General features: G+C 44.4%; 1 protein-coding gene across 3 annotated transcripts in view; it reads left to right on the forward strand.

Moving 5' to 3' along the window:
* The window catches only part of SORL1 (sortilin related receptor 1), an 89,493-nt gene that overhangs the window by 58,674 nt on the left and 6,026 nt on the right, over positions 1–24,793 (forward strand). For 2 of the 3 annotated variants that reach the window (XM_078870032.1, XM_078870034.1), the window contains exons 30-46: positions 400–567; positions 2,149–2,280; positions 3,929–4,051; positions 5,339–5,456; positions 6,827–6,996; positions 7,765–7,877; positions 8,112–8,216; positions 9,930–9,993; positions 11,329–11,417; positions 12,270–12,366; positions 13,919–14,115; positions 15,435–15,554; positions 16,622–16,786; positions 19,585–19,765; positions 22,084–22,193; positions 22,768–22,969; positions 23,773–23,973. In XM_078870032.1, the coding sequence (XP_078726158.1) occupies positions 400–567; positions 2,149–2,280; positions 3,929–4,051; positions 5,339–5,456; positions 6,827–6,996; positions 7,765–7,877; positions 8,112–8,216; positions 9,930–9,993; positions 11,329–11,417; positions 12,270–12,366; positions 13,919–14,115; positions 15,435–15,554; positions 16,622–16,786; positions 19,585–19,765; positions 22,084–22,193; positions 22,768–22,969; positions 23,773–23,973 (2,355 nt within the window). The remainder of the gene's footprint in view (positions 1–399; positions 568–2,148; positions 2,281–3,928; positions 4,052–5,338; positions 5,457–6,826; positions 6,997–7,764; positions 7,878–8,111; positions 8,217–9,929; positions 9,994–11,328; positions 11,418–12,269; positions 12,367–13,918; positions 14,116–15,434; positions 15,555–16,621; positions 16,787–19,584; positions 19,766–22,083; positions 22,194–22,767; positions 22,970–23,772; positions 23,974–24,793) is intronic. The other variant, XM_078870033.1, reaches the window with a different exon arrangement.

Here is a 24,793-nt window from a genome sequence, read left to right on the forward strand (position 1 = left end):
GGTTGGCTATACGTACAGTGCAAAATAAATTCTACATACATACCTAACCAGGGTGTGGCAGAAATTTGGCATTGACAATGTGAATAAATGCCAGTACCTGCAATATTAGTTTTCATGAATAGATTGTAGCAGTTATCAGTGGTCATATTAGAAATTGCATTTCAGACCTTTGGAGAGCATTCATATTTACCCAACACCGACATTTCCCCCTCCATTCCCATCATGCCTGGTGACATATGTAGTAATTGGCACAGTTTTTCTCACGGACCCACGTAGGCATGAGCTTAGAGCAGCACTAAGTCTGGCTCAAGAGGAGCAGGCCTGAAATGCCTCGGTCGTTATGCCTGGCCTATATCCGACACCGTGTTCGTGCCTTGCCGTTCTCTTTGCCTCGGCCAGATTGGCAGCCAAGTAGGGGGAATGCGACGACCTCCTCACAGCCGTCCGGCTGCCCAGCCCATCAGTTCCGGTGTGGCGATGGAACGTGCATCTTTGACCACTTTGTGTGCGACGGCTCACCCGATTGTGGGGACGGCTCCGACGAGTACGGCTGTCCCACCCAGCATGGTAACGTGTACCGCTCGCCGGACAACCTTTCCACTTGGCGTTCTTTATGTTTTATTGATTTATTATTGCCTGCAATTGTGAACAACAGCCATTTCAGACATTAGTACATCTGATTGGCATACACATTGGTTCACTGCAGCTCAAAGACTTAGTCTTAGAAGGTGTGCGGTGAAGTTAGCAGATGTCCATGTGCTCGGCATTTGAAGGCCTGAAAACCAGAAACAGTGATCTTGCTGACAATGTGTTCAGGGAGGCAGTTCCATATCCGGACAGCAGAATGAAGACATGAGCTTCTGTCCAGGGAGCATGTTCTGGCAACTGGGGGGGGGGGCAAGGGCCATGGCTTGGCGTGTGGCAATATGCTCAGAAGCTTAAATGCCAATTTAACATGTTCGTGTTGTTCATGTTAACGTTTTAATTGCCATGGATTCCCAGACGCCTGCCACTTTTGCCCTGCCATGGGCCCCGAGTTTTCATATTTTGTCAGTGTTCTCTATGAAAGATGAACAAGGTGTTTGTGTTTAGTTTGTTGTCCTTCGCCTCACGCTTTCAATTATCATTGTTGGTTAGGTACGGTGCGAAAGAAATTCAACATGCATGCATATAGAAAGTTTTACGTTCCACTCACCACCCAGAGATGGCAAAAGAAAACAGATTTTTTTTTTTTGCAATTTGTGCTGCCTCATCTTGAGACTGAAAGAGCCCTCTTTAATTTTCAATCATACGTAATATTCGTAATCATTTACAACCCTTTGTGTAAATCTACTGCTGGTTGAAAGCACCTCCACACCCAGTCAATCATAAGGGCTGTTTGACCATACCTCGTGATGCTTAGCCAGTTCGGGTTGGTGAAGTAGATGGTGCACAGGACCGCTCTCAGATATCACTCACCACAGATGTTAGCTGTGGTCACTGGGTTCATTGCGCAATGCACAAACCACTATACCACCGCTCCCCACAATGTCACAGTAATATACAAAAATTGTTCGGGCAACTTTATTGCACTGAAGTTTTCAAGCAACCTGGTTTGTAGAATACTGTACAGTAAAACCTTGGATTGCGAGTAACTTGGTCTGCGAGTGTTTTGCAAGACGAGCAAAAATTTTAAGTAAATATTAATTTGATAAACGAGCGAGGTCTTGCAATACGAGTAGTACGTGTATACGCTTTGTCTGCCGAGCGTCACGTGATCACAACTGATATACGAGTGCTTTGATATATGAGTGCTTTGGATTAGAAACACGTTTCCGGAACGAATTATGCTCGCAATCCAAGGTTTTACTGTACATGTATTTTAAAAAACCTGCTTCAGGTTTGCTGCAAAGCATCTGCCATGAAAGCATGTTTGAATCTCCATGAATAGTCAGTTGTTATCCTTTATTTACTTATAGGATTGAATAAACCCATGAGAGACCTATTATACATTGCCTCTTCAGCAAAGGCGGCTTGATTTATAACAATACTTATTCGGTGCACAACATTTTACGAACGTTTGATAATTGACAATTCTAGACCAAATGTAGGAATCATTTCTATAGCATGGCATTGTGCTTCCATGTAACCTTTTTTTTGTGCCAGCAGTTATCACTGGAAGACCATCTCCGTGTAGCTTCACCCAGTTCCAGTGCCTGAAGGACAAGTCGTGTGTTCCAGCAAGCGCACGCTGTGACGGCCGTAAGGACTGCGTGGATGGCTCCGATGAGCTTGGCTGCTGTAAGTGTCTATGTTCATGGAGTTATACGTGGGTGGGAACTGCCCAGTATCGAGTGCCGGGGGGGGGCGCCTTGCTTGAAATTAAGGTCGGGCAGAATTTCCCGCATGATTTGGCACCGCTCGCTAATGTTTAGGCCAGAACCAGAACACTCCGCTCATCTCGTAGCTATTTGGAAATTGAAAATGGATTGCTCAGCTGATCTATCCAGAGAGTCACATGGGGAGCAGCGTGTTCTTTTGCCGTGTTAATATTAGGCACGCAGTGATTATCCCCACCCACCCCCGTGATTCAATGAATTGTCACGATTCAGGGTCACAACTCTGTTCAAGAATGTTATTCGAGAAAATGAGTTTTTTATATATATATGCACAATTTTTCAGGTTTTGTTTGTTTTCCCTCTCGTTTTTTATATGATTGGCACAGTTGTCACTTTTAGACTAATTGTAGCAGCATATCATTTGTTTATAATTCGCAGAAATAATAACTTATTTTTACGTGCATGCTTTGTGAGATATGTATAATGATCACACACACGTTGATTTTCCTCTCAATGAATTATTGCTTGCCTATTTAATCTCCACAAAGTTTAACCTGACAATATTTGTACATGTTCTGTTATTTTACAGTGCATGGCAATGCACTTTACCATATTTACGAAGCTAGAGCAGTTGAGGCCTATAAACCATAAATCCAATCACAACGTACGGCAGTGTATTTTTAGGCGACCGGGAATGGTGTTGGTCACCCACCCCCGTGCCGGCCTTCATAGGTGCTCACTAACAGCACTTGCCTCAACAGTTTGTTAAGGCTATACGGGGGATCTTTGTCTTGACTATTCTTAATGGAATCGCACTGAGTCATGCACTGCAATGAGACTTGCAACTGTTTCCATGTGAGTGCTTCTGTTAAATGGGGGGTGGGGGTGGGAACAAAGAGGGCAATTCTATGACACGAGCCTTTTGCCCGTCCAAGGACGGGTGTATTGCAGTAAATCTGAAACTTGCAAACGAAAAGCAGACCGCGATGTGATATTCGTTGCATTAGTGCATGTGCATTTTGCAAGGGCGGACACAGACCTATTTCATTTAACGGTTATAATCCCTTGTTCATCATGACGTACTTTTTACTTCGATGTCTCAACAGCGTTACGGAGATCGCGTGATGACGTGAGGGTTCTGCCTTTGTAGTGAGGGTTGTACGTTGACGCCGAGGAGGGGGGAGAAGGCGCCTCAGCTCCCCATGTGGAGTGACGTCAGCCGCTAATTATTATGAATGGGGGGGGGCTGTCCATTTGGAGGACGTCACCTGCTCATGAATATTAATGAGGGGGGCTGATCGATGTGGAGTGATGTCACGAGCATTAAGGACAGACATTCCTGGGTGATTATAGTCGGTAATGGACACACATTTCACGCAAATGTAAGCAATCATCGTTATCTCCAAATGGCCTTATATTTGGACATAGTCTCTTAACCAGTCGGGACTGATTTGGATCGAATTGATTTTGTCCACCTTTCTTGATGGGTGACAAATGCTCATAAAAGACCGCGGTATTGGACGTTAGTTGTAATTTTTGCTCCACAAGCGAGCGGTTAACACGTGTGTTGGCGTGCGTTCACGCTTGGTGCCGGGCTTTATATTCCACAGTGCCGGGCGTGTGCGGGGAGAACCAGTTTGCATGCGCGGACGGCAGTGGGTGCCTCGAGCATTTCATGCTCTGTGACGGCTACCACGACTGCCAGGACCGAAGTGATGAGACGAACTGCCCGCGTGAGTGACTCCTCGTGCGCACTGCATGCTTACGCACGCCTCTCATCTCGGCAAAAGGCGAGAGCCGGTTACAGAAGGGTGTTTGCGACACGTCACTAGTTAACGCGATTGGAATAAAATCGTGTGTGTGTGCGCGTACTGTAAAAGCCGTGGGAAGCATCATGTCGTGTTTAGGTTACCTTGATGGCTCTTGTCAATTCATCGCCTTTCCTGGAAAGCATTTTCCTTCAAGGACAACAAAGAGGTTTTGATCAGCGGCCAATGTCGTGCCCTCATGTCTCAAATAAAAGTTTGATATATTAAAAGTCTCGACGCTGGGTAATTTGCTAAAGTGTTCAGTCGAGGGTGGCCACTGTCTGATGCTTGAGAATAATTTATATTAAACTGAACGAGGACGTGATTAAGTTGTGCATTTTCTGGTCCGGTTTAAAGAAGCCATTGTGTACTTAATATACAACCTGCTCTGTTGATGGAATTAAATGTCCATCCTGAAATTGTTTTTGTGAAATTAAAGCGAAGAACCCTGCCTTTTTCATTCTGAGCAATATTACAACTCATTTTACCCCATCAGTTAATGCTCTTTTATCTCCATCATCATCATCGTCAACAGCCATGATCAATCGACTGCTGGATGAAATCCTCTCTAAGATGTCATCATCTTTCATGGTCCTACGGTGCAACAGTCCATCTAGTACCTGCACATGAGTTGAATTTTTTTCTTCACCTCCACAGTGGATGTACCTTCAGGCAAATTCCTTTCTCTTCGACTGCCACTTCATCATTAGTTTCGAACACTAGCTGCAATCCCTTCGAGAAAAATGACCTGCTTGGCATAACAAGTTCAAGTTCATTTATTAGGTATAGCCCTGTGAGCCATTCGGCTCTTGAATCGGGTGCAACCGCAACAAACAAAAAACAAAAACATGAACAATTTATTTAAGCTATTTCTGTAGCCAGGTTGCATAACATGCCCTTTCCCGCTCGTCATACGAAGCAGTACCAGTCAGCGGGCAAAAGAAAATCCCGTGGGATAGGTCAGAATCCGAATCAGAATATTTATTTATACTCGAGGAATCTGATGAGCTTTGAAGCTCTTTCACAGATGTCCAGTAGGTATTATGCGTAGCCAGCCACTGGACTCCAGCAATGCATATACGTATAATCATCACCTACCTACATTTCTGATTTGTTAATCATGTTGCGTTAAGCCCAACACAGCTGGGCGACTAGTTTGCACTGGATGCGAGGGTGATTTTACTCTGCGTTTTGTTACTCTCCAATGCACAGAGGACACCTATCATGTGCAGAATCTGCGGCAGTTTATGGCGCACGGTGACACGACCGTGCAGTGGGATGAGCCCAATCCCAAACCACTGAGGGAGTTCTCCTACATGCTTCACTTCAGGTTAGTGAAACACTGTTACCCTCCCCCCCACCCCTCCCACCCTGCACATTACTATTCATGTCCATGGCATTGCTAATTCATGAACCAAGTGAGACCTCAAAAGTAAATGCTTTGTCCACTCACACCGTTGGCAAAGGTTGGCATCGGTTACGCTGCAATTGTAATGAGGTGGCGCGCTGTCTCAAAAGGCTAAATCGCTGAGCTGGCACCGTTAAGATCTTGGGTTCGAATCCAGGCAAGCGACTTGTGATTACGTTGGGTTCTCAAGAGTCGCGAAGAGATGGTGTCAACCCGGTCACCAATGACTTCCAAAAAAAACAACCCATAATATTACAGCGCTGAGTAGTCAAAGTGTCGATTTGACTATCATGTGATGAACTATGCTCTCGGTGGCAGAGGAGCAAGCAAGTGGGAAAGTGCTGTCGTCTATGTGGAATAGGGGTTACTTGAAATTATCTCAGAGGTAAGCTTTCCATGGGCTGTTTTCTAATGTGAAGCTTTGCACTGTGCGGTGAGAAATCTGAGTGGACACTTCCTTTTGAGACATGATGCCGATAAACTAATCAGGATAGAATTGAGGGGGAAAAATGCACAAAAGCTATTATTGTTATGAAGACTACTCATGTAAAGGTTTTTTTTTTTAACCCATTGTCATCTTTTCATCAGGCAAACTGATGCATTGTATCACAATGTTAAACTGCCAGTTAATATAATGCATATCACTATGCATTAGTTGATTCAAACATATTCTTGCACCCATGATACACAAAATGAATTGTGCACGAAATAATTGACTACTTATTATTGGTATAGATTATATACAAATAACATTCTAATATCATAGTTAAAGTATTAGAGGAAACAATACCAATCGGCAAAAACGATACAAAATGAACAGATTCTTGCATTGAATTGAGAACTAAAATCGTAAAAAATCATTACAATTACTATTGTACAGCCTTATGTTCCCAGTTAATGCTTTTGCTCATGGATATATTCAGCAATGTGCCCTCCAGACATGTTGTTATATTTCAAAATTCGCTGGTAATGTAACTATTAACAGAATGCTTCGTACCATAGTGTTGTCAACCGTTTCTCAGAAATAGTGATGCATGGTATTTGAACCCCAGAAAATTACAGGTCATTTTATTTTCTCGTAAATTGAAATGACAATGTGTCGTCCAGTAATTTAGATTTTTTTACTCAATGCTGTATGGCAGCTGTAGATTTCTGGCAGACAGTAATGTATGTTAAACACTAAAAGCAGTTCTAAAGAAATGAGTTTTCAACCTCGGAGACGTTGTTGAGGCTTGGTTTGTCATTCACATCTTGATTCCAAATTTCTTGTTTTGCATGCGTATTTCTTCCAGTGATGTGGCCAAACTCAAAATGGACAATATCAGCCTGAGCAGCCATTTCACCAACTGGACCTCGCGGACGCTCCAGCCCTACACGGAATACCGGCTGACTGTCAACGTGGTTTTGGCATCGCGTGAGATCAGGAGCAACCACTCCTTGACTTTCCGCACCCCGGAAGGACGTGAGTCTGAGCCCCCCTACCTGGCTACGTGTTTACCATTGGGATTGTTTTTAATGTGTAGTTTCTCACTAGTTTGTTTGGGTGCCTCGGTGGCAAGATGTTAACTTCCTCGCCTGGTATAGAGGAGATCGTGGGTTCGATCCCGACCCTGACACCTGTATATTTGGAGTTTGCATGTTCCCCCCGTAGTTGCTTGGATTTTTTCTTCATGTCCTCCGGGTTTTCCCTCCACATTTAGACACATGCGGAAAGAGTTTTTGGGTGCTCTAAATTTTCACATGATAAGTCACTTTGTTGAGCTATCATTTGTGATCGCCAGTGGGCCTTACCTGATCTAGGTAAAATAGTCATAATAACGGTTTTTGGATTAGATCGCGTTATTTATAAATGTGTTGCAACCCTCCACCACCCGACACGGCCAATCAGTAAAAAATGTGTCACGTTGACAAAAGACAAATAGTTCACTACTTTAGCCCACCGGTGTGTTGAAGAGTGAATCCACAACATTTACAATTAGGTTCTTGAATTGCAAACCCCACATTGCAAGTATTTATCGTCATCATGGCGTTTCATCTTTACATCTCTCGCAATTAATGTAATTTGCCAAGGTATTGCCTGTAGCTTAACTTGTACGTGGCATAGACTATTTTGATCAGTGATTGGCCAAGTGTCTTTCTGGTCTGCTTGCTTCTCATTTCATCAAATATATGCTTGTGATAACCCTTGTGACTTGTAATAGCCTAATGAGTTCCACCTGTTTATCTGTAGTTCCAAGTGCACCAAGACACCTCAACCTGAGCCTCGTGATGGATGGGAATGTTCACATCGAGTGCGTTTGGCAGGAACCTGACTCTCCGAACGGTCTCATTAGGAATTACGTGGTGAGTTGTCTCTGTTTAAGACACGTACATGTTGTTGTGACAATCGGCATGCAGACACATGACTTCAACTCGGTGGCATCATGAACAATAATGTTTATTGAGAAAGTAACTACTTTATTTAAAATTACAGGAAAACACTTGTTTAAATTTAGTTGCCAAGTCAGAATCTTCCGGCTAAGTTTACACATTTCTCCGTGCAAGTTTTTGCTAAACGTGAGTGTATATGTTGGACAGGTTCAATATCGGACATCTTTACTCGGATCAAGCAAAGAGGATTTGTCACGGCAGCCACGATACAATATCTCGTTTGTCCAGCTCGACACCACCTATCATGTTCGGGTAAGTAAAAAAAACACAGCAAGCAACGTGTGCAGCACGTCACGAATGATAATACAGTTGATCATCGATTATCCGGTTTCTAACATTATCAGGCGGTCCCAGACCGATCTGACGAAACCGGCAAAACCACTCCAAAGGCCTCAATCAGTCCGGCTATCGGCACCACGTGCGTGACAACAAAAAAAAGTAGCCTTGCTTGATTTCAGTGTTAAATATTATATACAGTACATTATACACTGTGTACAACTTAAACAATTAAAATACAGCAGTATATATACATCACCCCATGATGCAGAGTGTTCAAGATTGGTTGGAGTGGTAAGTACGGTGGTCCAGTAAATACTACACTAACTTTATCAAGTAGGATATTTATTTTTGTTTGTATGTTTATGCCAATTTCACGTAGTTAACCAATTTAAACATGGAAAAAACGTACAACACCTAAAAACATAATGTCATTAAAGAATGTGCAAAAATTAGCTATTTTTTATTATGATGTAGTGGTTGTCCGGCGTTTATGAAAATCCGGCGCACCCTCCCCTCCGAAGCCGCTGGATAATCGGTGATCTACTGTTATTTTATTTTATATAGCATCATTCCTGCTAATTGCATCCGACAATGCTGAACGTTAATTTTCTATATATATAAGGGCCAAATCCTATATGTAGCAACTACCAAGCAAATTGAAACCCTCCCAGGAAATAAAATGAAGCAAATAATGAAATGGCACCAAAACGAAAGGCGCACACACAACAACAACACAAAGTTATCACAACATCGTAATTAATCCTTTAAATCAAGATCACAGACCACAATCCCAACGTCTCACACGAGCAAGGAAACCTCGCCTCTGTTGAGGTAGCAGTAGTGTTATATTTTCGTTAAAACTTTCGCTTACATTTGGGCTACAACTTTCATTAGTTATTTTTTATGGTTTCAAGTCTTTATTGTACCACTCATCAAAACAATCCAGCAAACCATACTCCAGGATGTCTTCACCAATGTTGATCGTTGCACAGAGGCACCAAGGATTAATTGTTTGTATATGTGGCTATGGTTTGGTTGTTTGAGAGTTGCTAGCTCAGACCTTGGTGGGGTGTTGATTCAGCCCTTCACCTTTCGGGGTTAATTAAATAATTAATGCTTAGTTGTAGCAGTTGCCCTGGATAAACTCGTTTCTGCCATGAGAATATTACATTTCCTACATTGGCTGAAGCCTCATTGAATCTCACGACTCTTTTACAAAGGATGCCGCTGCATTGGAGTGTTTGGTGAAAACCATGAATAAGTGTTTAGCGTATGGAAGAAAACCCAAGAATCCTGAAATCACCAACTCTTACGTCGTGGTGGCACTCAGCATTGATGTCCCCATGTTGTTAAGTCTTGGCAAGTCGAGGTGGGTCCCCCATCCAAGTACACACCAGGCTCGAGCTTGCTTCCCTTGCAAGATCGTATGCATCTCTGTTGATTTGCTCGAAGGCAAATGAGCAGCACGTATGAGATGAACGCTGGACCACGCTCGTTTTGAGCTGGAAACGACTTTGCCTCTTTTATTATCTGTACAAACAATTTAACGTTGATCAGGCGTCAATATTAATACTATGTAGACTGAAATATTCACGTTAATATTAAAATACATAAATAACATCACAATCACTTAGTTGTACTCTGAACAGTTTCTAATTGCTGGTGCTCGTGGTTTTGGCTCCACAGGTTGCCGCTGCCACCTCCTTCGGCCAAGGCAACTGGACCAACTGGACATCTATCAGCAGTGAAGGTGAGCCTGTGGTAGTATGTATGTATGTTGAACTTCTTTCACACCGTACGTAGCCAACTTTGCTAATCGGAGGTGCGGGGGAAGGACAACACGCTAGATACAAAAAGCAGTTCCAATGCAATTAGATTTCAATCTAGATTTAAAAGTGCATAGCTCCAGTGGCTTCCTAATATCGGAAGGAAGAGTGTTCCAGACGGCCGCAGAAGCGCATCTGAAAGCGCGCGAATTAGTCGCTGTCTTTGTTCGACGGTCAGCCAAAAGCTGCCGCTGCGAAGATGAGCCAGAGTTCACGTGATGGTGGTTTCTGCTCCTTGACGAGATCCGCAAGCTTTTGGTGGAGGGCCTCCTGTGCTGCAACTGTACATGTGGTGGGAATGTTCTTGATCTTTTCTGAATTCAAGGTCATAAGCAAAACCCACCTGTGAAGGTTTGCCATATATGGCAGGATGTTATGAATGACAAAGTAAATGGTAATTTTAAGTCCTATGGCTTGTATAGAACATGTACAGCCCTTTTAGTTATTCCACTGCTGGATGAGGACCTCCCATTGCTGTATGGGTCGTGGGGGTTATTTAACTATACTTCACCATGCTGGTCGTTGTGAGCTTGTAAAGGCGGGCTGCATAGACATGGGAGCATAGAGGTGTAATAACAGCCATAGAGGGTTCACGTGGGGATTGGCTTGCCGGTCCTGCTTGTAGCCAATAAGGGTTGAGATAGGGAGCATGGCCCAGGCGTGATCACGGCATGTCATCAGGAGTGATTGGCCTAGCCATTCGGGGCCCCAGCAAATGGGGAGCCGGATGAGAGGCGTGGTCCCGGGATTGACAGGGAACCATCGAGAATGGTCGAAGCTGTCCATGAACGATTGGCTGGGAGGACCACGTGACGAAGGGATTAAGAGAGAGTGAGAGGGAACGATCGAGAGCAGACTGGAGACTGACAAGAGCAGGGTCACGTGCGGACGGGGGCTCGGGGTGCCACGTGCGCGGTGGGGACTTAGTGCGAAGTCTGTCCTCTCTCCGTTGTCTGCCAGCAACGGAGAGTGAGTGAGTAAAGTGTATTGTGTAATAAGGATTATTACAGAGGTACACTCTCCAGCGATTGATTTTGCTTCACTGCCCTCTGCTTGCCACAGCATGGACTTACGTGACTTGTATTACATCATTTATTTAGCATTGCGACTAATGATTGCCATTCTTTTTGGTTGTCATATCTCCATTCTAGATTGTTACATTTAAGTCCAGAAAGTCAATAGTGTTTGAGCCTCGTGCGTAAATGTGGTTTCGAACTCCGTACATTTTTTTTACATTGCTTGAAACTTTTGTTTTGCAGTGGCCATTGGCCCTCCGACCAATCTCAGAGCATCCGAAGTGACTGACAACCGCTTCCGTCTCTCCTGGGATAAGATCAAGGTTGGACAGGTGTGACTGTTGGACAGTCTCAGACTTAAGGCAGTCGGTGCTCCTCAAGCGACAACAAAGCACTGAGACCCAGCGTGGCTATTAAAGGATTCGAAATAGTTTTTGTTGCTTTAAATAATCGCTTTTGACGTTTTTGTTCATATTTTTCATTACTGCTAGACACCTACCTTAGCATTGCATTTGTGGCAGGAAATAAATCATATGTGCAAATGCACATTGATTTTGTATATAGGTTGAAGGTACAACACTAGATGAACATTAAAGGGAGCTTACGTTGGGGGCGTAGTTACTTGAAATACTCTGGACATCATATCGCAGCGGTGGCACTTTTTTACCTTTTTAAAATACCAGACGTAAACACTTCTTAAAGGTTCTCCATACTCCCATTCATTCTCTGCTCCAGCAACCAAGAATTTCTGTCTAAAGTGCCCATTCAACCTTTGCTCAGTGGGATGTGTGGGGGGGGGGGTCACTCATTCAACTCTGCTGTCCCCTGTAAGGTCAGGCATTCCCTTCCCACAACCACTCATGTCGTTGACTCTCTGCCCCCTCTTCAAGTCTAAGGTTCTAATGCCTTTTTCCCCCTACTCCCATGATGACTATCACTGCAAAAAAAAAAATGTTCTCCCATTTCTGTCTAGCATCTAGAAAGATGTGGTCACATTTCGATGCGATTTGTATTTTTAATCGCGCTGTAAAATTCTGTTCAACGGTTGTCAGCATTTCAAAGTTTGCGTGGCATGTTTCCCTCCCCAATTTTATTACAATATATACTCGTATGTGTATATATATATTTGCCCTTAACTGGAAATACAGTTAATTTATTGATACGATGTTTTTGGCTCCTGCTAGGACGCACACTATGTGGTGACAGTCACTTGGAACTACAAGGACATTCCTGAAGAGTTGCGCAAGATATCTGTGGCTCCAAACGAGAACTCCGTCTCTGGTTTGTCAGCTGCACAGTCGCCGAGCTGATTTTCTCATTTTAGATTTGAAGCTTTCGTGACTGCAAGGATTCATATGCTTGGGTTTTTTCGGTAAAGTCACGTAGGTAAAAAAGTAAAATAAAAATTACGACGTTTCGGAGGCAACACAAGCCTCCGTCTTCAGGTGGAACCGTCACAGCACGATAGCTGATACAGCTGATACAGCGAGCGTGCTGTGACGGTTCCACCTGAAGACGGAGGCTTGTGTTGCCTCCGAAACGTCGTGATTTTTATTTTATTTTTTACCTACATGACTACCGATAAAACCCAAGAATATGATTTTCTCATGTTTGTTGTTTACTTGTATGCACGTATGTTTAACTTCTTTCGCACTGTATGCAGCCAACCGTGCTAGTCGGCGGTGTCGGGAAGGAGAAAGACACATAATGTCCTCAGTAAATAAGAACGCTGATCACGCGCTTATCTTTTACACTTTCACAGTGTTTTTTATTTCGCTGTTTATCAAACGACAACATTGATTTCACTATGAGACCTCCTTTACCAGTGGCAAAATATAGTAATAGGTTTTTACCCTTTCAACTGGTACAAAAACTGACACCTTTATACAAGGCATCATGTTTGCAATAACCACAACACAAGCAGTCAAAATGCAAACAAAAAGGAACAACTCTGATAATGATAATGATATGCACTGTCCTTGAAGTTGATTGGTCCACACCCGAGACAGCTTTTCTTAGAGCCTAGTCTCCATTGGTGTTTGATCAGATGACGCCAAAAGGCGTCTTGGCGTCATCTGGTCCAACACCAATGGAGACTTTTTGTTTGCATTTTGACTGCTTGTGTTGTGGTTATTGCAAACACGATGCCTTGTATAAAGGTGTCAGTTTTTGTACCAGTTGAAAGGGTAAAAACCTATTACAACATTGATTCCATTTGTAGAGTAGTTTGACGGTCAATATATGCAACGATACTACACAATGAGACCTAATATATGCACGTGCATGTATATGCCTATATAACTTAAAATGTAGTTATTTACAGAGCTTATTAGTACTTGCTAATAAGGATCAATTATTCACAGCCTTTTGTCAGGCCTCTGCTGGATGAGGGTTGTTTGACCATACTTGACCACACTAGTCGGTGCAGTAGGTGAAGGGAATTGACCCAGAAGTTTAGATCTCCCTCGCCACTGCTGTTGCCTGTGGCCAGGAATCAAACTCATGTCGCCAGGTTCATCGCGTTAGTGCGCTCATCATGAAGCCACTGCATAGGATGTTGCATTTGTGCCATATAGCTCTACGATGGTCCGTGTGTTAGGAGCTTAAATAATTTCTGAAAAAAGTTCTCGATTGGAGAAAAACGTCGAAAATCATACCGGACAACACGTGGTTAAACCCGAAAAACCATTGTACGTCATTAATACACACCAACTGTTATTCATCCAGATATTGGATGAATAACAGTGCTGATGATCACGACTTCTACACAAAATAGAGGTGCACGTGAAGATGGCATGTGCACGTCATGGTGTGTTGCCCGGTCGGTGTGCAGTGGAGGGCTTGGCACCGGGCCTGGAGCACGTGGTCGTGGTGCAGGGATTCCTGGACCAGACGCCGAGCCCACTCAGCGCCTTCCTCAGCGTAACGACGGAGGGCCAGCTTCCAGCCGAGATCGCCTTGAACCAGCCGACAGCGCTCAACTACACCCACCTCTCTTGCATATGGAGTAGTAGTATGCCCAAAGGGGTGGTAAGTGTGTTTGTATATGCGTGTTGAACTTCTTTTGCACCGTACGTAGCCAACCGTGCTTATCGGAGGTGTGAAGTGTGTGTGTGCGAGTGCCGACATCAACACGGCACGTTGGCACAGCGGGGGAGCACAGGTGGTGTATCGTCCGGCTCGGTCAATGCATAAAATAAAAACCTGCATCTGTCCCGTGACCTTTTTCCAGCGAGCCCTCGACACTTCACTTGACCTCGAAGTGTATCTAGCCGTGCACTTGCACAAGCATCTGTGGTGATGACACCGGCACTTGCTGGCGAATTAGTCCATTGGTCAGAGCACAAATTGGTACCATTTAAGGCGGCAAAACTTGAGTAGCACTCATGTTTTTACATGGCTAATGAAAGTAAATAATTTCATAGCACACTCATTCAAACCGTATCGCGGAATTCACTGTTGTTGGCCACCATAACGAAATTGGTACCACTCATGTGATGCCACCTAGGCTGGTACCGACAAGTGAAATAAATGTCATGTATTTACCACTGTATGCATGACCAGTAGTCTTTAATAAAGATAAACTATCCCGTTCTAGTAAACGGTAAGTTACTCAAGCTATCTTCTTGGTTCTTTCGGTAAAGTCACGTAGAAGGGAAATAATAAAATAATTATAATAAAACATAATAAAATACAATTCTCACGATGTTTCGGCCACAACGCAAGCAGCCGTCCTCAGGTGAAGAACAGGTCTGTCGGCGTCATTCAGACGCTGTCTTTCCGACAGACCTGTTCTTCACCTGAGGACGGCTGCTTGCATTGTGGCCGAAACGTCGTGACAATTGTATTTTATTATGTTTTATTTTATTATTTCCCTTCTACGTGACTTTACCGAAAGAACCAAGAAGACGAATCCCTGCAGTCACGAAAGCTTTAATCGATATTTACTCAAGCTATTAAAAAGAAACCGGAAAATGTTGCTGTTAAAATGTTCCTTCTCTTAACTGCGCTCGTTTGGGTGCCGGTACATATATTTGCGTGATTGGTTTAGTCCTCTGTCAATAGAATGAATGTGGCTAATGTTAATAATGATTCAAGTCTTAGTTGGAATATATCATGATATGTGCAAATCAATATATTTGCTTCACTCGATATTAGTAACATAATAGTGTCTATAAACAGCACATAGCTGAACTAGATCAGTCTTTTCTTGTGTCGGTTATGACAATACTCCTGTTATGAGGACCGAGCGTAATATCGGTGCGGACTGTTTTAAGTAGTCACTGGAAGTTGATGACAGATCCACGCTTCTTAACATTGCGGCTGTTTTTTGTTTTACTCTCCTCTAGACGTACGGGCTTTACTACGGCGTCAGTTTGTTCAACCTGCATCAGAACGGAATCCGTAACACGACAACAGACTTCAGCATTGTCATTCCCATCGTCACAGACGATGACTACATCATCATGGTAAGATGGTTAGAGCTACAGTTTTTTTTTACCGACGTAATTTTAAAACTGCTAACTGTTTCAGACATTTTGCACTTTTCGTCTGAAATATATAATTTTGACTTAATTTTCACATGAAAGTACATATCTTAGTAATAAGACTTTCATCAACTAAATAGCTCTAAGGCTCCAGCAGTGTTAATATCTCACACTGCATGTTCCTAATCCTGGCCGTGACACACCACTGTGATAAGGGTACAGTTTAAATACACCATGGCAGTGTGATGTCGTAATCATCTGACAGTTCAGTTTACAATACTCCAGCTTGGCAACTATGCTCAACGCATTCGCCAAGAACACTGCCCCAAAAAGGACATTGTATATAATAGTGGACATTCCAGGCTCTACAACACAGATGAAGGTCCATTGCCTGAAATGTGAAGTATAACTTTTGGTTTTCTTAGGGTGGTGTTATTTACCAGTGCTAATAGTTGTTTTAGTCATTTGTGCATGTGCACCATTGCCAACGCCGTATCAACGAGACTTTTTTTTGCTTGTTGTGTTTAGTTTATTGTCCTTCACCCGCACCTGATTGCCGCAGTTAGCTACGTACGGTGCAAAAGAAGTTCAACATACCCAAAAACCTTTATTATGAAGTTCAACATACAAAGACAAAGATCCCCCATATAGTCTTAACAGACTTGGGGCAGGTGCTGTTAGCGAGCATTTATGAAGGCCGGCACGGCACACGAGGGGGTGGGTGGTCAGGACCCCACCCCTGGCCGCCCTTGTCTCCCCTGTGGCGATGTTTACACACCGCACCAGGTACTCATTTGAGGCTGAGTCAACCTTAGGGGAGGCCCAGGACCAATTTCGAAAATCGTCACCGGTGTTGGCTGTGAGCAGGAATCAGAATCGGGTCGCTGGGTTCATAGCGCAGCAAGCTTACTGTTGCACGACCGCTCAGTTTAATATTCATACACATAATACATTCTGCGCATTGCACATCCACCCTTCCCGATAGTGCTGGGATGCCTGTTGCACTGTGAGCGGGTATTGTTCTGACCTCTCAACTTTGAACCCCGCAGGTACGTGTGGTTAAACCATACTTGGGTCCTCCGTCAAACTACATGCATGCTCGCGGGATCATCGACAACAAAATGCCTCCCCGGGAGCTGCACGCCGCACGTGTCGGGGAGACCGAAGTCACGCTCAAGTGGCAGCCTCCCTACGATATTCCCGACGGAAACATTGTGAGTTTACCCACATACATGCTGTTTCGTGGTTTTGTCTGTCATTGGGTTGCTGCCGTGGCGAGATGTTAACCCCCCCGCCTCGTATGCAGGAGGTCGTGGCTTCAATCCTGACCCTGACGTTTGTATAGTTGGAGTTTACTTGTCTCTCTCCCCTAGTCGTGTGGATATTTCTCAGGGTCCTCCGGTTTTTCCCTACACATTCATAAACATGCGTTTCGAGTATTTGGCTGCTATACATTTCTATGTTATAAGCCACTTCATTGAGCTATAATTTGTGGTCAGGTCACTTTTGAAAAAGAGCATTATATCTCACCAGGCCTTACCTGGTAAAATCGTTTTTAGTTTAGCTTTGGTCTACATTTTTGCGATCGCAATATAGCTTGTGGAAGCTGGGATAAGGAACCATGTGGGAATGTGTCCTTTATGTAATGTATGTTGAACTTCTTTCGCACTGTACGTAGCCAACCATGTTCATCGGAGGTCCTGTGCACGTTTATAAATTGTTGCACGCCTGACACAACGAGAGTGGTTTTTGTATATTTTTTCTTCGTGAAGTTTTTGCGAGCGTTGGGAGTCGTCAGACAAAAGAGAAGTCTTGTGCAATCGTTATGCAATGGCAATTATGAATGACATTAACCCTCGTCTTAATAGGGGAATTATTCTAGTAATTCTAGCAATTTGCTTGGCATGGTATATAATTTTACTTGATGCCATTTTGTGCTTGCTGCTGCTTTGTGTTATTAGCTAGGTCGTAGTGCCTTTGGGACATTGGTGTCACCTTGAAAACCAGTGTTATACAACTACAATCCTTGCAGCTGATGATAATTAAGGCAGTTGTGTTGTAGGTTTATGTTAAGACTCTTCAAAGCTTCCCTGTGGAATGTCAAAGGAAAATAACCAAAAGGCCAGCGACTATCCTGGCAGTGTCTTTGTGAATACCAGCATTTAAATTGCATAAGGTGTTTGTCTTGGCGCTTTACTCCAGTGGTAGAGCTGACACACAGAAGTCATTCTAGTTTGTTTAAGTTTTTTTCTGCTTCCTGTGATGTGTTTCCAATTCCCCGTTGGCTATCGCAGTGCAGAACAGCTCATGAGAATGGAAATTGTAATTGTTCATTGATGAAAATGCCCATTAATGTTTGAATAGTTGGGTAGATAATCTCATGGTCTTCTGACCCTTAATTTTGCTTATACAGTGATACCTCGGTTCACGAACTTAATTCGTGAACTGACTGGTCGCGAACCGAATTGGTCGTGAACCGAGGCACATTTTCCCATAGGGTTCAATGTAAATCCGGTTAAGTCACGACCACGTGACAGCCTGGAAATAGCATTCAAATGGCCGTGGCTCCTGTTCGTGAACCGGAGCGGAGTTCGTGAACCGGAGCATATTTTTATGAACTTTTCTGTTCGTGGACCGAGTTGTTCGTGAACCGAAGCGGAGTTCGTGAACCGGAGCATATTTTTATGAACTTTTCTGTTCGTGGACCGAGTTGTTCGTGAACCGAAGCGGAGTTCGTGAACCGGAGCATATTTTTATGAACTTTTCTGTTCGTGAACCAAGTTGTTCGTGAACAGAAGCGTTCGTGAACCGGAGCAGATTTTTATGAACTTTTCTGTTCGTGAACCAAGTTGTTCGTGAACAGAAGCGTTCGTGAACCGAGGTATCACTGTAATATGGCTTTTTTTTCCAGTCATTACCACAATAAATACATTTTCTCCCCCCCTCCACCAAATATATGCTTATATATTGTACGAATGATGCAAATAAATTCATAAATTACAATTGACGAGGATGTGTTCAGATTAGTTTTGCTAATAGGTGTTCTATTGTTTCTGAACTATTTTCCACCACTTGGTATTTTTAACCAAATAACCCCAGAATGTGCCCTATCACCACATACTTTGGAAGTTAAGTATCTTTGAGCCTGAGTAGCGCGTGGATGGGCAACAGCCATGCACGGCAGGCGTTATAGCCTGCGTAGTTGCATGGTGGGCAGCAGAGAGCAGTCTAACAAAACCCACTGTAGGTACTGATTGGACTGGTCTCCCACATCTTTTTCTACCTGATTTTTTTTATCAACCTCCATGAGCCGACGTGGTGTGTGTGGAGACCCTCATCCAGCAGTGCATTGTCAAAGGTCTCTATATTATAATGAATCTTCTGGGTTCACAGCACATCTGCAGCCACTGGATTTTAAATTTCTGGTCCAAAGCGATTTTGTTTTATCTTGTCCCCCCATTACCATGTATGCACGTTGAACTTCTTTCCAATCACACGTAGCCAACCGTGCTAATCGGACGTGCGGGGGAAGGACAACAAACTAAACACAAAAAGCACTTCTGAAGAAATCAGTTTTCAATATTGATTTAAAAGTGCATAGCTCTGGTGGCTTCCTAATATTCGAAGGAAGACCATTCCAGACGGTGATGTAGTGACCGTCTTTGTTCGATGGTTAGCCAAAAGCCGCTGTTAGAATGACCGGAGTTTGAATGCGGGTTTTTTTTCCTTGATGAGATGAGAGGTTTTGTGGTTCATTTGTAGCAAGTGCTTTGTGTGTAATGAGTGTAACCTTATAATGTATTTGTTTGGCAACCGAAAGCCAATGCAAGCTCAGCGAGCAATGGACAAACATGGTCGGATTTTGCAGTACCTGTCACAGGTACCGAACTAAATTTTTATGATAACTTCATCAAAGCCGTAAAATGCCTAACATGGCTTCGCACTACATCAAAACCGAGCCGATATTTATGCCGAGCCTAACGCCCCCCCGTCTGACCGCCGTGTGTTCCAGAACTACACGGTAATCGTGACGAACAAGTTGTCGGTGCTTGATCAGAAACATATACGTGTCTCGACCGCAAACAACACGGTGGAGTTTGTCGTGAAGCCGTTGACACCGAGTACGATGTACACCGCGGTTGTGAAAATATTGGACACCGTCGCCGAAACTCCGACCATCACCTTCACAACAGGTAACGGCTTCCCCTCCCGAGCGTACCTCAGAGGTCGCAACCGGGTACCCGATACCCGTACCCTACCCGATACCCGGCTACCCGTACCCGGCTGGGTACCCGTTTGCGACCCTGGTGCGGCCGGGTATGGGTACGGGTAGGCCGTGAGTCACTGGTGAATAACCGTATTTCACTAATTTCCCAACGTCTTGTCTCTTCTCACAATTCAAGTTCCTAGAATCAACCCACCCGCGCCTGCAACATGGCTTCATCCCAGAGGTCGCAATCAGGTACCTGATACCCGTACCCTACCCGTACCCGGCCGAGTAGGGTACGGCCGGGTACGGGTACGGGTACCCGTTTGCGACCCTGGTGCGGCCGGGTACGGGTAAGGAATCAAAACCCGTTTGCGACCTCTGGCGTACCTTATCTTTCCCGTGTTTCTGTGGCCTAAAGCCACCTTCTGCGCGTTAAGTTTTTGGGCACCGCGGTGGCGAGATGTTAACTGCCTCGCCTGGTATACAGGAGTTGTCGTTTTGATCCTGGCGCTGACGCCTGTATATTTGGAGTTTGCATGTCTCTCTCCTTGTGGTTGCGTGGATTTTTCTCAGGGTCCTTCGGTTTTTCCCTCCGCATTTAAAATCAACATCACGTGTTTAGAGTATTTGGCTGCTATAAATTTCCACATAAGCCACTAAGTTGGGCTATCATTTGTGGCAAGGTCACTTCTGAAAAAGAAGCAAAGCGCTCCGTTGGCCTCACCTGGTAAAATTTTAAATAGTTTCGTTTTTATCCAGCAGTGGATAATGTTGTCATGGATAACACCACCGCACTTGTGGTCGCCAGTTCGAGCCATTGGCAAGTTTGTTAAATCCCCCACATGCCCTCTGTTAACCCAGTGTATCAAATTGTAAGTGTAAAAAAAATTCTACATAAAACTGTGGTTTTAGAATTTATGCAAATGCTCGTGGAATCGATGCATTTTAGCGAACGAAGCTGACAAAAGTGTGCATCACAAGAAACAAAATGTGAAATAATCCAAACGAAATGGAAATATCCAGACAAACGATATCTGTTTCTTAAATCCATTGCGACCCCAAACCATAACAATCTAATTGCCTTCCTCTGTTGCAGACAAATCTATTTGTAACTTACAACTCAATTATGAACATAAAATATCTTTCGACATAAGTCGTAATATCAGTGGGTGTTATGAGCCATGTATTTTTTCTCTCTCTATTAACCACAATCACAACGTTTCCCACTATTGGGTTTACCACTTAAGTGCACAGAGGTTAATAGCACCTCTGTGTAAAACGTTCTTGGCTCTTTGTAACGTGGCAACAGTGCTAAGAGCGGAGAAAGAACATTTTTCTTCCGTCCTCAGGAATCCCGGCAAGCCTTCCAGCACTTTCGCAGTTTAAGTTCGGCTGTGTTTGGAGAGCTTTAATAATCAGTCCAAACATGTGTATTCAGCGTGGCAGAGTTTGCATCTCTGCGGGGTTGTCATGCGGTGTGCACTCGGGCGTTTCATCCTCTGTTGTGTTTGAGCACTCTTATGGACATTTCTTTTGGGGTATGGGGAAGAGAAATTCCAAAGATTCTGTCAGGACACCGGTGACTTTAACACTTTCATTGTTGCCTCCCCCACACCTTTTTGAGATACTTTGAGGCTCTCCCGCTGTATCGTTTTAAACGTGAGGGGTTCCCGGAGTACACGGAGAAAACCCACGGATGCTACGTGGTGGGGGGGGGGGGATTATACTCAATCCCTGTTCGGATAGAAACAGATCGAAATTAATCCACTTGCTGTTCTGCCATACCCTGGTGAACGGGGACATGGCGACGTCCGTTTAGCACTATTGGCTACGTACGGTGCGAAATAAGTTTGACGTGCGTACATACATGTACCACCAACCCTCGCCCCCGCAGTACTGTGTCATAGACATCCATAGCCACCAGAGCACGTACACTAAAATCTGTGCATCTTCTTTTATAAGTTGTCTATTCCGGATATGTTTTTACTTTTATCCTTTCAATAGCTGCCTTGATTTTACAGCGGACGGTATCTTCCTTTGAGACCAGACCGCAAGAGCGGAGATTTTTTTTTTAAACCACAGATTTAACTTTATCGGATCATTGTCAGGTTGACTGCACCCTCTAACTATGTTGATATCATTCCCGATTGTTCAAGTTGTCCTGAGATGCTACTCTCTTATTCTTATCTTGTCACGCATGAAAAGGACGGGGGGGTGGATGAAATCTAACCCGTCATCGGTGCACAATTAGAACGGCCTTTTGTGTGTTTTCCTGACCCTCCCTCTCTCCCCTTTATGCAGAGGACATCCTTCCCCCGCAGACCGTCAAGGTGATCCCCGTGGACGACAGCACCGTGCTTTTGATTTGGGCAGACGTGTCGATGCAAGACAGCAATTTCGTTAGGAACTGGGTAAGAACAAAAAATAAACGATCAGAGCCGCACTTTCTTTACGAACATTTCCCAAAACTTTTCCTATTTCGGTTTTAAGTTATTTATACGAAGCACGCTACGAGCCGTTGGGATATATCACACGCAGACTCGCAACAGTGATGAGTCTTCTTCTTGGTTCTTTCGGTAAAGTCACGTAGAAGGGAAATAATAAAATAATGAAAATAAAACATAATAAAATAATTCTCACGACGTTTCGGCCACAACGCAAGCAGCCGTCCTCAGGTGAAGAACAGGTCTGTCGGAAAGACAGAGTCTGACCTGTTCTGTTGTTCACCTGAGGACGGCTGCTTGCGTTGTGGCCGAAACGTCATGAGAATTATTTTATTATGTTTTATTTTTATTATTTTATTATTTCCCTTTTACGTGACTTTACCGAAAGAACCAAGAAGATGAATCCCTGCAGTCACGAAAGCTTTAAATCGAAAGTGATGAGTCTTTTTCGAAAATCGTTTGCGAATTTTCGACGAGAATTATTGTTAAAGTGCCCAATCCCAAATTCTCCGTTGCTCACCTCCGCCCCGCTCCCCGACAGGGCTACGACGTCTACATGCTTGCGGACGGCAGCACGGCACCCAAGCGACTGGGCAACACGAACGAGACGCACTACTACGTCAGGAACCTGCTTCCGGGCCACAACTACACGTTCACGGTGCAGGCGGCGTGCGGCCCTCAGAGCGGGGACAAGAAAACGTGCGGCCGCGCCGCCATCGCCAGATACGATATGCTCGAATCAGGTGCGTTGGCCCCGCCACTCACCGGGGCTCTTGCCCTCGTCCAGGAAGCAACGTCCACCCCGCGCCTCTCGCTCTGTGTCGTCGCGCCTCCGATTAGCGCGTTTGGGGCCACGCGCGGTGCGAAAGAGGTTCGAAGTAACGTACGCGAACGTCGACGTCTCCTGCGCTTCACTGACATTGTGAAGTAGTTGCTGTTTTAAGAGTGAACAGTGGGGCAGCGAAGTCCGTTCCCCCATTTTTCTTGCTTTCCGATTTTCATAACCGGTTTGGTTTACGTTGACGGTGTTCACGTGCGTCACAACGCAATGTAACAGGGCCGCACATTGCCTCATTTAAATTAGCGGCACATTTCTTATTTTAAAAGCTCGTTAAATCTTATTCGATAGTTACACGATGAAGGCTTTTGCAGTTGTCATCACTCTTTTGGCAAAGCAGAATATTCATAATATTTTTGCCTACGTTTTGCTTGTGGAGTTCCGCGAACATTTTTTCATTTTTTGTAGAAAAGTTAGGTACGTCGTCATTTCTGAAATAAAAAATGACGGTTTTGGATATGTAGTTGGATTGATAAAAAAAATTTGTACTATAAAAAGATAACAATCTTCCTACTTATTTATGCTACGGCTGACATGTTCGTGGATGGAATCCCCTTGCTATACTTGTGAATACTCACCTGCAAGTCGTCACTAGTTCGGCACACGCAGAGTTGCAAACATCGGCTGTGCACGATAGACCCGGCTTTACCGTCGCCCATTCAATGAATCCCCCCCCCCCTACCCCACCCCCCCCATCTTGTTGTTTAGCGGAGTCTTTCTTCTCCAAGCCGAGAGACATGGCCACCGTGGTGGTGCCTGTGGTGTTTTTCGTGCTGCTCCTCATGGGTGGCGTCATGGCCTACTTTGTCGTGCGGCACCGCCGTCTGCAGAACAGCTTCACCGCGTTCGCCAACAGCCACTACAACTCCCGCCAGGGCTCGGCCACCTTTTCCATGGGCGATGACCTCGGTAAGTGAGGAGTGGGGTAGCCTCGCAGCAGCGTGCTGCCGTGGTTATTTTTCTCTTCGTCATGTCTGCTTCGAACCCCCCCCCCCCCGCGTTGTGGTGGTGACGAGATGTTAACTGCCTCGCCTGGTGTGCAGGAGATCGTAGCTTCGATCCTGACCCTGACGTCTGTATGTTTGGAGTTTGGTCGCCAACCCTTGGCCTAGCCGAAGCCCTCTCGACAGGTTGATAGATAGGTTTACGGTTCGAATCCATCGACCGCCCCGGTTATTACTCCGGGTGTATTAACCATAAAAAATATATATATATACACGAGCCGACTGCTTCACAATGGACATTAAGGATCTTGTGATCTAAGTCGCAACAGTAGTCCATTGTGTGTTTGTGTCATGGTCTAAATTTGCTAAATTTGAAAATAATTATCCCATAAATGACGATTGGAATATTCATGCTTGCAAGGACCCGACTGAAAAATACAATAAAGGGACTCAGTGAGGCTTTCCTGGGTAAACAACATCTCTCCACCACGGGTGAACACGTAACTACCTCACCAGGTATACAGGAGGTCGTAGGTTCAATCCCGACTGACGTATATTTGGAGTTTGTGTGTTCTCCCCGTGGTCGCGTGGATTTTTTTCCGGGTCTTCCCGGGTTTTCCCTCCACGTTTAGAATCAACATTCATTTAGAATATTTGGCTGCTGTACATTTCCACATGATCAGCCACTTTGTTGACCTATCATCTGTGGCCAGGTCACTTCTGAAAAAAAGAGCAATGTAGCTCGGTGGGCCTTACCTGGTCTAATACAAGTGTAGTGGTGATAC

The sequence above is a fragment of the Lampetra fluviatilis genome, chromosome 29 (genome assembly GCF_964198595.1).
Source record: "Lampetra fluviatilis chromosome 29, kcLamFluv1.1, whole genome shotgun sequence".
NCBI lineage: Eukaryota > Metazoa > Chordata > Hyperoartia > Petromyzontiformes > Petromyzontidae > Lampetra > Lampetra fluviatilis.